The sequence below is a fragment of the Limulus polyphemus genome, unplaced genomic scaffold (assembly GCF_000517525.1).
Source record: "Limulus polyphemus unplaced genomic scaffold, Limulus_polyphemus-2.1.2 Scaffold85, whole genome shotgun sequence".
Taxonomy (NCBI): Eukaryota; Metazoa; Arthropoda; class Merostomata; order Xiphosura; family Limulidae; genus Limulus; species Limulus polyphemus.
The window spans coordinates 923,831-937,160 of record NW_013665695.1 but is presented as its reverse complement, the minus strand read 5'-3'; the positions used below and the strand labels follow the sequence as shown (position 1 = coordinate 937,160).

The following is a 13,330-nucleotide window of genomic DNA, read 5'->3' as shown; positions in this document are numbered from 1 at the left end:
GGGTTGGGAAGTTCTCCCCCACTCACCATATTCTTATCAAATATTCACCATATTCAAAGTCAAAATGTATGTTTAATACATGGCTTTCCCCGACGATTTTATATCGTCAGCTCCCATGACGATTTGGATGTTCAAAATAATTTTAATATAACGTATTAAATTCCTTATGTTGTAGTAATAGCTACGTAAAAATCTTCAATGGAATTGCCTAATAATTATTCATAAACATAAAAGTTTAGTAAAGTTGCTGTTAACCCTTTGATTTTTACTCGGTGATTTGATTTGAAAAATAATAATCGGAGATGAAATAAATTTTCTTCTCCCGAAAACTTCATTATTCTCTTTGTGCTCCAATCATTAAGGCTTTTGAAACAAAATTTGTTTTTCTTACGTATCTTAATTTGGTTATTTATTACTCTCGACTCTGTTATCGTGAAGTGTTTTAGACACTTAATTTGGTCTTTACTCTCAATGTGAAAAATCCAATGAAAGTAGTTTTAAAAAGGAAATATGAGGAAATGAAAAAAATACGGGGGAAAGAAATGATTAATGAACCATAACCAGAAATTAGAGAAGTCAAAAACTGAAACGGATGAATCAAACAAAAACAAACCAAAAATAAGAAAAACGTGAAATTTCGACCACTTTTTATGTTGTTTAATGAACTGGAACCCAATATATACGTATGTATGTTAAAGTATGTAAATTGCGAACTATAAAGTGCAATTCAATAAAATATTTAATCTATAAAGTGCTAATTCGAAAATTCAATTACCACTAACGGAAAAAACAAAAACAAACAGAGACGACGAGAATGAAGGCGGTAATAAAAAAATTCAATCCCGTAAGTTGCCAAAAATGTAATAAAAATGACCTATGCAAACTAGTAGTTTCTTATTCTGTTGAGAAATGGGTCGATAGCTATGTTTTTGTTTGTACGTAGAGATATATTGTTAACTACACGTTCAATTGTGTTCTTGGGTTTGTGTAGAGATATAATGTTAAGTACGTACACAGTTGTGTTGAAGAAGAGATATAATGTTAAACATTAAAAGATATAATGTGTTCAGTTGTGTTTTTGTGTCTGGTGGATATAAATTAGTTATTGACTATTATGTATGTAAGTCTAACAAAATAATGACTGGATATTTTAGACTAAAATACTTTATATGCTGAACGGTGTCCGATATTAATTACTTTAAATGAAAAGAGCCAGAACAAGATTAAAGGTCACTGCATCTGAATGACTCACATTATTGTATCTTTACAACAACGTACATGTGTCCAAAAATTTGACGTTGAATAAAATAGTTTATGAAGTTTTATTTTATTTACAGTTGGTTTGACTGTAAAGTAAAATGTGGATGACTCTTACTCTGTAATATTTTACAGTTGGTTTGACTGTAAAGTAAAATGTGGATGACTCTTACTCTGTAATATTTTACAGTTGGTTTGACTGTAAAGTAAAATGTGGCTGACTCTTTCTCTGTAATATTATTCAACTTACCATAAAATAATGTCGCCGGTCTACAGAAAACTTTGTATCCTTTTAACTTCCCATTGATGGATGTCTCCGGTGGTGACGTCCACGTAACAGTAATGCTTTGTGATGTAACAGGCACACAATTTACATTTCCAGGTGGCGCTGTTGGCACTGAAGAAGTTGAAATCGAATTACTACAGAAAAAGTACTTGGTTTTAAATTAATACTAAATGTCGTAACGATATGAATAAAACTCAAGAGTATTTAGTTTGTAAAATAGATTTGGTTATTGTTGTTGCTCGATGAACCCTAATCAAATATTAAAATATATTCGTAAAACTAAAATAAAAATATGCATAATTGCAAATACAAGAAAATAATAAAAAAAGACTGACACACATATTTTAAGGCATGGTTTCTGTCACTATAGTTCTGCGTTAAGTGTGTTGTAACACCTATACTTATATAGTGGAGATGAAATCTTAGAAATAAGTAAAACTGATTAACTGGGCGTTGATAGCGGTTAAACTGAAACGTTTAGATTAGTCATATATACCGTCTTCATAAGTTCTTCCGATGATGGCGTCAGAACGAGGTCCGGCACCCTTTTCATTAAAAGCTTGAACAACTACGGTGTAGAATGTGAATTTTCTCAATCCCTGAAGATCACATTTGATGCGGGTATTTTCATTAGATTTTGCTTCGACAGTCTTGTACTGGTAGGATTCAGAGGAGTTTGTCTTTTTGTATCCCACATAATAGCCTTGAATAACTCCGTTCCTAACACTTTCCAAAGGAGGCTTAAAAAACAGTCAAAATATATCAGTAAGATTGTTATTTTAATGGTGAAACTAATGGATAACACGTGACTGCAAAAACTATTGAAAGCACTGCACCAGTGCTGAGTTTTTGAACAACTAACCAGGTTCTACACTTTAAGAAAAAAGTTTAATTGAGGTATGATTCTAATAAATACACCCCTTGTTACTGACAATTGAGAATTCACCCAAAGATATAAATGTGGAACAAATAAAAGTACATACTCCTGTTATATACTTGAAAGTGTGAATTTATAGACAGAATGGGAGTAATTTATTAAGTCTTGTGTAGGTATTAAAAAACTATCAATAGAATTACTTATAAGATAGTTTTACAATTACTATTAAATGTTATTAATATAATTTGTTTAGAAGACAGAATGTAGATATTTACATTTATGAAGTATTACTTCTTAAAATATTAATATTTAATGGTTCATAATTTTACTGTGTGTTTTAAATAATTTTTTCTAGTGAATGATATGAATAAACACTTTTAGGGGTATATCTCCCATATTAGAGCTTCACACCAACTTTTTTTAGAGTTTACTTATCACACAATAATAATAATAACTTCCGATCAGAATAAACTGTGTACTTGGAGCTAAACTAAAAATTATCTTAGCCATCAGTACAGTTAAATATATATATATATGTACTTTTCTCAAGTTTCTACTTATGAAGCATTGCTTCATCAGTTGGATGCCCTCGCTGTTAACGATATTTTCGGGCATAAATCAAAACGTATTAGAAGCTTAATGAATATATAATCATAAAACTAAAAATGCATTTGTTCTTTTGTTAGCCACTAACCGAAACGAGTCTGTTTTCACGTGACAGATATGATTGAATTATTCATTTCCATGAAACATAGTAAGATAAAGAACATAAAGACCGTTTGGAGATTGCAAGCCTATTATTATTTATTGTTTGGAGATTACAAACACATTTATTGTTCAGGAATGTAATTGTGTAGAGAAACATTATTTGATTAAAAATATTTATCGGGAGGAAAAAGTGATATGAAGTCTAAAACTTATGATTGTACATAAATAAGAATGCATAACAATATTATCAATCATACTATATCTGCTGAAAAGGCCTTTCGGACAATCCCAGGACTCTTCAGGCCGGACAGGTTGAAACGCTATTTAATGACGATATTAAACTGTAGCTCTTCCATGTTTTATTTCTTTTTATATCTGCTGTATCCAATGCTGAATAGGCCTTTCGCTCAATACCATGACTCTTCAGGCTGGACAGCTTGAAACGCTATTTAATGATGATATTAAACTGTAGCTCTTCCATGCTTTCTTCTTTTTTTTTTTTTTGCTAAAAAATTTAATTTTTATAAATTATTGGAAAATGCGTTTTAATGCAGCGTAATCCAGAAAACGCTTAATTTTAATATTTTAACCTGAAATTTACTGCTAACCATACTTTACCCCTGATGACAGTAATTTAATTTTTAACCTTCAAATTTATCATGTTACTCGTATAATAATTACAGGCTAAGACTATCAGGTCAGATTTAGGGTTTTCCGTTAATCTCCTGTAGTTGACGTATATCTTTATGATTTTATTTATGTAAATCTAAAAGTTTGTTGTCCCAAAAGACAAATTACAAATCTTTTTGTTGGCAACTGTACGACCCTCCGATAATCACAAAACTTATCATCTTCCAGATAATATTAAAATACTCTGCATCATCAAAAGTCTGAGTTCAATAACTTCCCAAAATAATGGTGATGCTCTTAAAAGAACTCGTCCCTCGGTGAGTTAGTTGTAAGTTTACGGACTTACAACGTTCAATTTCCCGCAGTAGAAAGAGCGCAGATAGCTCATTATATTGCTTTGCGCTAAAAAAACAAAAAAGTCGTGTACTTTTGCAAAAATCTCTTCTCACTAGCAAAATAGCATACATTATTTTTTCCTTTAGTTTCAAATCTTTTAACTGCTTCACGAAAAATTTATATAGTGTGATATGTAATACTTAGAAACTTAAATTTCAGAACAAGTAAAATTTACTGTTGTCTATATGAGTCACACTAACTGTCGTATTTACTGGTTTGTGAGAGTGAACTGATTTTTTTAAAGTAGCCAAAGATTTCCCATCTTTAATATTATCAACCCTTAATATTTTTTACTTTTTTCAAGTATACACATCTAACAACTAAGAGATCGGCTTTAAATTGCAGATCCACGTTGAAGTACCTGATTTATAGATTATTGTTAGACTGTTTTCTATGCACTTCGCACTTTCAGTAGTTGTCTCAATAATTTTTGTTTCATTAAAACTTTCTATATTGCTATAGAAAGTTACGTATATCCCTACTTGTTTTATAATTTTTTATTATACTCGTTTGCTTCTTTTTTATTAGCTATATTTTTGTGCGCCAGTAATACAAAGTTTGGGCTCGCATTTACCCGATTCAATTTTACTCATCAGGATCTCTACGAAACTACCCTCAAATGTAATTATACGCCCCTAGTAGCACATCATTGTCCGTTTTATATGTGTATGCTAATATCCTTCTCGGTACAAGAAAGGAATCATTGGGAACCCAGACAAAAGTCACTTAATTACTTACTTAGATGAAATAGTGAAATTTTGATTCACTCCATAAATACGTACATAGCAATTTAGGCAGTTGTATAAGTACAGTAAGCTTTAGTTTTGCTCAGCCAATACTTTGAAATAGTCATTGTTAATATTCAAACATTTTAAAGGTGGTTTTAAACGGGCGATTTTTATGGCCGCCATTTTGTTTCATGACGATCCATACTTTTAAGTACTACAGTACTTAATGATAAGCGCACATTCTTGATCTACATTTTAGCTTTTCTGATGAAAAAACTGTCACCGGCAATACAGAAGGTTGCATATATTATATTAAAACACTTTTGAATACACGTGACAACCATATCCGATATAAAGTCGCGGTGAATGACATGTATCAGTACTACATTTTTTAAATTATTTGGCATTTCGTAGGTAGTGTTATGCAACCGAAAAATTGCTTTTAGGAAGGTTAATTAATAGTCCTTTCCAGCGCAAAATATTAATACACTAAATACATGGAAAATGTATGCAAGTAGAAGATGAGCTTACCAACCAAGAGACTCGCAGAGCTTCTGACGTCACACTTTCTATGATAATAGATTGCGGTGGTCCAGCAGGAGCTGTAGGCATGAAAAAATTTCTCACTTTCAATCAGTTTGTATAAAACGGTGAATATTAGATGGATATAGCGTAACATATTAATATATCAAGATTCTTTATTTACGTTTTGGTTTAATTCTAAATAAATTAAAACGATGATTAAACAAATAAGAATTTTTAAAGTGCATCAGAATTCTAAAGCTGAAAAATTTTAAAAATTATCTAGTTACCTTTAGTTAGAATTTGTTTATTTCATATTCATACTAAAAGTTAGAAATTAGTTTCTTATGATACAAATTGCATTAAGCATTTTATTAGACAATGTATCTTTGTCTTTTAGATCTGACATTGATAAAATTGAAAAGCTCAGCTTATCATGGTAAGAGCACTGTATCTCAAAGCAAGCAGATGTAGTTCTTATATGATTTATATGAGAGAATACCAAAGAGGTTGTAACAAAACGTACTCTCAGCTTCGGTTGTAAAGGAAACTTTCTTGCTTGGTCCACTCACACCAATAACGTTTTCTGCTGTTACATAGACTTCGTAAGTTGTAGCAGGCTTCAAGAAGTTCACACGAGTACTGATATCTGTACTAGGAATCGTTGTGTTGTATAGGACTCTGTGGTTTGCTTCGGAGTGTAAGATTAAATCAGATACAAGAGGAAAACTCAAACAAAATTAACTTCACTAAAAACACTTACACGTTCAGAGAATGTGGAGATTTTTCGTGTTTTATTAATTGAAATACTTTGGTCTGGAAAACCATTTACGATCAATCGAAACAGTAGCTAAATGAATACATTTAATGATGTGAAAATGCGTTTTCGATATTTGAACAATAATTAATCAGATTCAGATTTATTACGGTTCAATGGGCGTACCTTTGGGCTGAACAAAACCTTACCAACCTTTCAGCGAAGACACCAGATACAGATATTTTTATATTACAGTTGTCAAATATCTATCTATTCAATTACCTTTTATCTTATTAAGTATTTACCCATGTTCCTATTTGTTTAATGTATCAATCTAGATATCATTATATTTGTTTATGTTTCTTATTCTTTCTCTCCGCTCACCTTTCTATCACTCCATTCAGATGAATAATTTCAGTCTCATATAATATCTAGATAGGAAATAATATTATTATGTGGTTTTCTTTAAAGGCAATGAATTACTTTAGTGTTATATAAAGTTGAATCAGATATAGTAAATTACAATGAAGGGCTCATTAACTGTGAAAGACATGGTGTCTGTAAAATACATATCGACTACGCTTAGGCTCGTGAACTTGCTATCTTCATTACTAATCTCTAATTTCAAAAATTTCCCTTTCTTTTAGTAATGGTTCTCAAATGATTCATTCGCTACAGTATCATCTTGGTAATTGCAAACAAGAAAGAATCAGACTCAGCCAACTATTAGATAATTATGTCCCATGGATGGTACAAATTACTCGCAATCACCAGTTGTATAGTTAACATTAATACCTGCTGCAGAGAACCATAAAAAACAACAACACAAAATGAAGCGATCTGAATTAGCGACCAACGGAGCTTATAGAAAATGTTTATCATCTAACTTTCGGTACACGTGTTTCGAAAGTAAAGCTCGGTTTTTCTTCTTGTATTTTTTTTTTTTTTGTACAGCAGGAATGAAATAAAATCAAAACTTCTGAATATTATCACTTCTTTCTCTTCTACATTGCCTTCGCAGTTCTGTGTAATTTGTAGAAAGGAAAAAACAAAAGGTTTACCATATACAGTAGTTTATTAACAATAACCCCGCATGCAATTTTACTAGTAGAAAAAAAAACTGATTGAAGCTCAGCGTAATACAGACTTGCTCTTTGGTTTAAGATATACACACCCAAAACTTCTTAATTCAACTTGATCAAAATTAAAAAAATAAAAACTTGCTACCTTCAGATGAAGTTATTTTTCTTGTTCGCTGCCAGTAGACGGTGTAATAAATAATAGGACTATTCCCACTAAACGGTGGATCCCAGTGGATTCTAGTAGAGCGGCTCGTGGTGTCTGCAGCGTGAATTTCTCTGGGTGGATCGGGTGGTTCTGAAAAGCAAAAAATGTATAGATTATGCTTACACAAGTGTTAGAAAAACACATCCGATTATATTGGTGGATGTTACTTTAGATACATAATTCAATTGTGGTGTTTTATGGTGCATATTAATTTACGTTTTTGGTTACGTAAGACTTACCACATACAAGAATGAAAATAATTCTAATTTTGAGATGATACACTCACGAATATCTGTGTATGTGTGTGCGACTAATATCTATTAAACTGCTTCTTCATATTAAGATAGAAATTTCAAACGCATATCTTCATTAAATATGCTTGATTAAATATGCTATTTTAAGGATTGCTAGCTACAAAATCAAGGAAATAAAAAAAAAATTAAACAAGAAAAAGTAAACGATTTCATAAAAATGTGACACCACACAAACTTGTTGAGATTATTTCTACTTGGAGAGAGGTTAGTATTTCTGAGAAGGGTCTCCTAATAATTCTAATAATCTTTTTAAATGCCCTCTGTGCAAACTACTTATAGTTGCAGTTTAGGGTAAGAACAACGTACCTTGTACTATTAGCTGTACGTTAGATTCGTCTGAACCATAGTCATTAGTAGCCATGCAAGTGTAAAGAGCTGAGTCACTTCTGCCAACGGAGGTCACAGTCACTTGTGACTTTAACATGCCACTTGAAGTCACTTCGCTTTTTCTTACCCTGAAATGTTGTTTGTTTTAAGTCGAACCGAGTAAATCGTGAAACTTGCATTGACAAGTAATTTTAAATACGTAAAAGTACTAAATGCAGAAATATTTTAATAAGAACAACAAGATACGAGTTTTTATCTTCATATAACTTTATATTTTATATTACTTTTACTCGAATAACTCTATCATAACAAACAGATAAATGTGTTGTTACTCATATCATTATAAAGACATTAGACAAAGTGCTTCTTTCTACTGTAATAAGATAGTGACGTGTACAGCTCGGATATTTTATGCATAAACTCTTCTGATAAAAATGACTATTAGATTGTGAATCTCAAGTTAAAAGTACGTTTTCTTTGTCATTTAGAAACATTTTTGTTTTCATTTTCGCTTTAAAAGAAATTATCTGTATTTTCAAATATTTCTAAGTTTGTAATTCTTTATCGGTATGAGACAATTTTAGTTGTAACTTTCGCCAGAGAAGAAACTAAAAAAATTTTATCGTGAAAAAAACGTGTTTTTTTTTTCACATTAATCGTTTCATGGGAGTCGTTTTTATGAATTGCTCTCAACACTTTCATCATTTTATTTTACAGCTTTCATAAAATAGAAAAAAAAGGTTTGATTTAATTCTAGAAAGTTTTCGGCTGATGAAATTTTTTACATGATTTTACTTGCTATAGACACGCAAAAAGCAGCATATCTGGAGATAATTAGGATGCGTATCATGACAATTTATCATTCCTTACATCTAAGTTATCTTTAAAATCTTCAGTTAGCGAAGTTATGTTATCAATCTCACCCACCTTGGTTCGAGATCAAATGCAATTGGTTGTTTGTCTCGCAGCCAAGTAATTTTGATTGGTTGGTCACCTATCACACTACAGTCCAAAGTAGCAGACTTATTCTTCGGGATCATCTGGGTCTGGAACCTCTTGCGAAATTTGGGTGCAACTAAAATAATAGAAAGAGTTCGTTTCATTGATAATAATATCTCTTTAGTTACTTAGAGTTCGTTTCATTGATAATAATATCTCCTAAGTTATTTGATTCTTAACTTTGTGTGACCCATTTGACTTATAGTGTGACTCGTTTGACTTGGAGTGTGACTCATTGATTTATAAACTCTTGATAGAAGCGATTTCGAGCGAGACAAAAGATTATTAACCAGTTCACATCAAACACATGTGGAAAGTCTGGAAAGTATAATTTCTATTAAGAAACAAACAAACTTTAGCTGAATATTCTCTAAAATGTAGCGTCACTCTAACGACATCATGGATCGATTTGAATACGTAAAAACCAAAAATTTATCTACCCAAGATAGGCCATAAATGAACTTATAAGATAAAAATTAGAATAATTTTATCTGATGTATCAAGTGTTTAACTATCAAGAAATAACTTATGGGCAAGAACAATATATTCTCAATAAAATAGTACAAAAATTATAAATATCCACATAATAATGAGAGGGTCAGTACAGACTTGGTTACACAAATGTCGCAGAAGTGTGGCTTAATATTTCTATCATTTAACACTTACTACATTAAATAGATAGTTTAAAGGATATTTATAATGAGAAATTATGTTAAAAAGTAAAGGTTTTAAGACAGAATAATGTGAAATGTAATACAACTGGGGCTCCCTTCCAAAACAAAAACTTCCTAACGTTTTACCTGTGATCTCAGAGAATCAAGTATCATCCGTTTTTAAGGGTATAAAAAAGTGTTATTATGGTTATCTGAACAACGAACTGCGTGTCAATTATTTGGTAGCGTCTCTGTGTATGTGTGTGTGTATGCTGTGCTGTATTTTGTGATTGTTTAGTATTTCGGCAAACACTTGTTAGTGTCATCATTAGTAGGAATGAAGGTTTTCTGAACAAATACTTACTAGTGTTAGCATTAGTAGGGAAAAGGAATGGGTCACCAAACATTTGCTAGTATAAACATTAGTAGGGAAGGGGTTAGCTGCAGTATTATCATTAGCAGGGAAGAGTGTAAATTTTAGTAGCAGAAGTAGCAACGAAGGAAATTAGTTTTAGTGTCAGCCTTAGTAACGAACTGGGTTAGTTTTAGTATCAGCATTAGTAGCATAGGATGTTAGTTTTAGTATCAGCATTGATATGGAAGGGTGTTAGTTGTTTTGCTCTTTCTTACATATTCTGAGAAATTTTCAATTTAGCAATAATTATCGCATAACCGTTAAAGAGCTTTACTTATTCTATTTGTAGACTTCTAATGTTTAATGCACATAGGAGTAACAGGCGTTAACTATAAAAAAAACGGATAATTTACACTGAATTTTAAAAACCTTCAGTTATCTAGCATAATCTTTCTGAAGTTAAAACTTTTCAAATTGTGTATTGAATCGTTGGAATAACGCACGATAAATACTAGGGAACTAACTCACATAATCTAAATTTAACTTCACTTATCTACTGCAATCCTTCTGAAGTTAAAACTTTCTTTCTGAATTGTATGCTGAGCCGTATCTATAATCATGAGAGTAATAAAGCAGGGCTGTTAATGAACCTTCGAAACGCCAACGTCAGCTGGTCTATTCATCATGTTTGTTTGACAAGGTAATTATTTTACCAGAATGTAAGCACTTTGTACTAACATTTTCCAAAGAGCTAACCTGAATGACTTCAAAGTTCAATTGTAGCCACAAAGTTTCCAATTAACAAGTCATTCTCTAGTAGAACATCAAACCTTAGGTTTTATTTTAGAACTAACTCAACATGTACTTTTATTTAAAACTAACTTACCATGTACTTTTAATTGAAGCTAACTTGCCATCTACTTTTATTCAAAACTAACTTACCATTTACTTTTATTCAAAACTAACTTACCATTTACTTTTATTCAAAACTAACTTACCATGTACTTTTAATTGAAACTAACTTGCCATCTACTTTTATTCAAAACTAACTTACCATGTACTTTTATTCAAAACTAACTTACCATGTACTTTTAGTTAAAACTAACTTACCATGTACTTTTATTTGAAACTAGCTTACCATCGACTTTTATTTGAAACTATCTTACCATGTACTTTTAACGTCACAACTCCGCTCATTTCTGAACCATTTCCGTTCGTTGCTTGGCACAAATAATATCCTTCATCGTCTTTAGTTACATCTTGTATTGTTAAGGAACCGTTTTCAAAAATCTGGTAGTGGTAGCTTGTGGTGATAGGATGATAACCAATAGGAGCTATTCCTGTAAAAATTGACCAATTAAATGTTGGAAAATCTTCTATTAATCTCAATCAATATTAATTGAAAACTAACTATAGAGTGTAATAAGTATTTGATTTTTCTGATAGATGATTACACAAAATATAGTTATTGCTGAGGGACAATAGGTAAATTTTACAATCTTAAATTAAACACGTACTTCCAGTGAGATCGAAGACTGAACCTGTGTTGTTGATGTTTAAAGAACTGATATTAAACTCTAAGTTCCAATGCTGTGACTAATTATTTGGGGTTCTTGTTCAATCGTAAAAGTCCGTCTACTTTAAGTCAAGTTAAATGCATAATACTGATATCTTGTGATTATTCTGTTTATAATATAATTTGATATTTGTAACCAAATACTTTGATGAAAATAATACTGCCTGATGTTTCAAATGCAAAAACAGTGGGATAAAATGTTGAAATATCATCCAAAATATTTCTCTTCGTTAACACGATATCATCATTCGGTATCATAGTTAAAAGTTAGACAGTTAGAGCTTTTGACTGAAAATAGAGAGATGCAAAACTACGCTTTAGAGACTTATAAAAGGGTTTGGGTTACCGCTGTGACGAAACACGTAATGGCGACTTTGACAAGAAGTATTAAATGATTTCGTACATTGATTCAACTTTCGAACAAAACAAGATTTCTAGAACGCCAGTTACAATAGAACTATAGCATACATTTACCTCTTATATCCATGAAAGTATTTAGTATAATAGAAAGCAAAAACTCGAGACACATCTAGAAATGTGAGGAAACTCTTACATAACGTGAAATCTCCTTAGCATATTTAGTAGAGCGGAACCCTCATAAATTTTGATATACTCCGTCAACTTTCATGTTGCAGTTTGTGTTCTATCCTTTTCCGAGTTTATCGACCGCTCTTAGTTTGTGTTTTGAGAGTGTGGGCTTAGACACTATATATAAAACCAACGTTATATCGTTTCCTATAAAACGTACGTTATCGAAGCAGGAGAAACTGAAGATCGTAATAAGAAGTCTAGAGTGTTTAAAGGGAAAATTATAACCAACATAGAAACCTATAAAAGTCAGATTTCATGAAACTCAAACCCTGTTTATCAGCATTATAACTTTTAAGGTTAAAATTTATTGCTAAAGTTTGAAAACTGCCAACATTATTCAAGATATTATGACAGCTGAAATTAACACAGAAAATGCATATACTGTTGCCTATTGTATTTGTGTATAATCATATTACATGGATTAACTTGCAGCGTGGCTACGACGAACGCTAGAGATAATTTTTCTCTTCAGATGTTGTTTGTAACGATGAGAGATCGATCGACTTATTGTAAGATATTTGATTTTAAATTTAGTTTTTTTATATACTTTGCAGTGATAACACCTTTTCTTCCTGATTATTAGATCTAATACCAAAAACTGTACTTGCAATAGTACTTCTCTGTAATCACCAAGTTTGTTTCCAAACGTTCTTCAGACAGAAAGAGTTACAGGCTATTCACTAAATATATCTTAAGTCCTAGATCGTGCTGAATGTAATGCTTTCCAAATATATTCAGGATATTTGGTATATTATCATCAAAGCAAAGTAATGACTCTTTCACATGTTTATACAGTTTAACATATTACCCGGGAAGATAGAATCAGTGAAGAATATCATACTTAGGACGCTGGTTATATTTGTCATATAAATAAATAAATGTGCTATACAAACCAAATTTGAAGCTACATTTTCTATGCTGATAGTACTTACGATTAAATGTGCTATACAAACCAAATTTGAAGCTACATTTTCTATGCTGATAGTACTTACGATTAAATGTGCTATACAAACCAAATTTGAAGCTACATTTTCTATGCTGATAGTACTTACGATTAAATGTGCTAT

At 31.3% G+C, this 13,330-nt stretch overlaps 1 protein-coding gene across 1 annotated transcript in view; it reads right to left on the bottom strand.

The window, feature by feature from the left end:
• Positions 1–13,330, bottom strand: part of LOC106468047 (Down syndrome cell adhesion molecule-like protein Dscam2) — a 119,748-nt gene that overhangs the window by 32,319 nt on the left and 74,099 nt on the right. Inside the window, exons 12-19 of the mRNA XM_022397076.1 lie at positions 11,263–11,436; positions 9,017–9,164; positions 8,069–8,217; positions 7,389–7,538; positions 5,931–6,095; positions 5,414–5,484; positions 2,040–2,283; positions 1,508–1,654 (exon numbers count right to left, since the gene is read on the bottom strand). Coding sequence (XP_022252784.1) covers positions 1,508–1,654; positions 2,040–2,283; positions 5,414–5,484; positions 5,931–6,095; positions 7,389–7,538; positions 8,069–8,217; positions 9,017–9,164; positions 11,263–11,436 — 1,248 coding nt within the window. The remainder of the gene's footprint in view (positions 1–1,507; positions 1,655–2,039; positions 2,284–5,413; positions 5,485–5,930; positions 6,096–7,388; positions 7,539–8,068; positions 8,218–9,016; positions 9,165–11,262; positions 11,437–13,330) is intronic.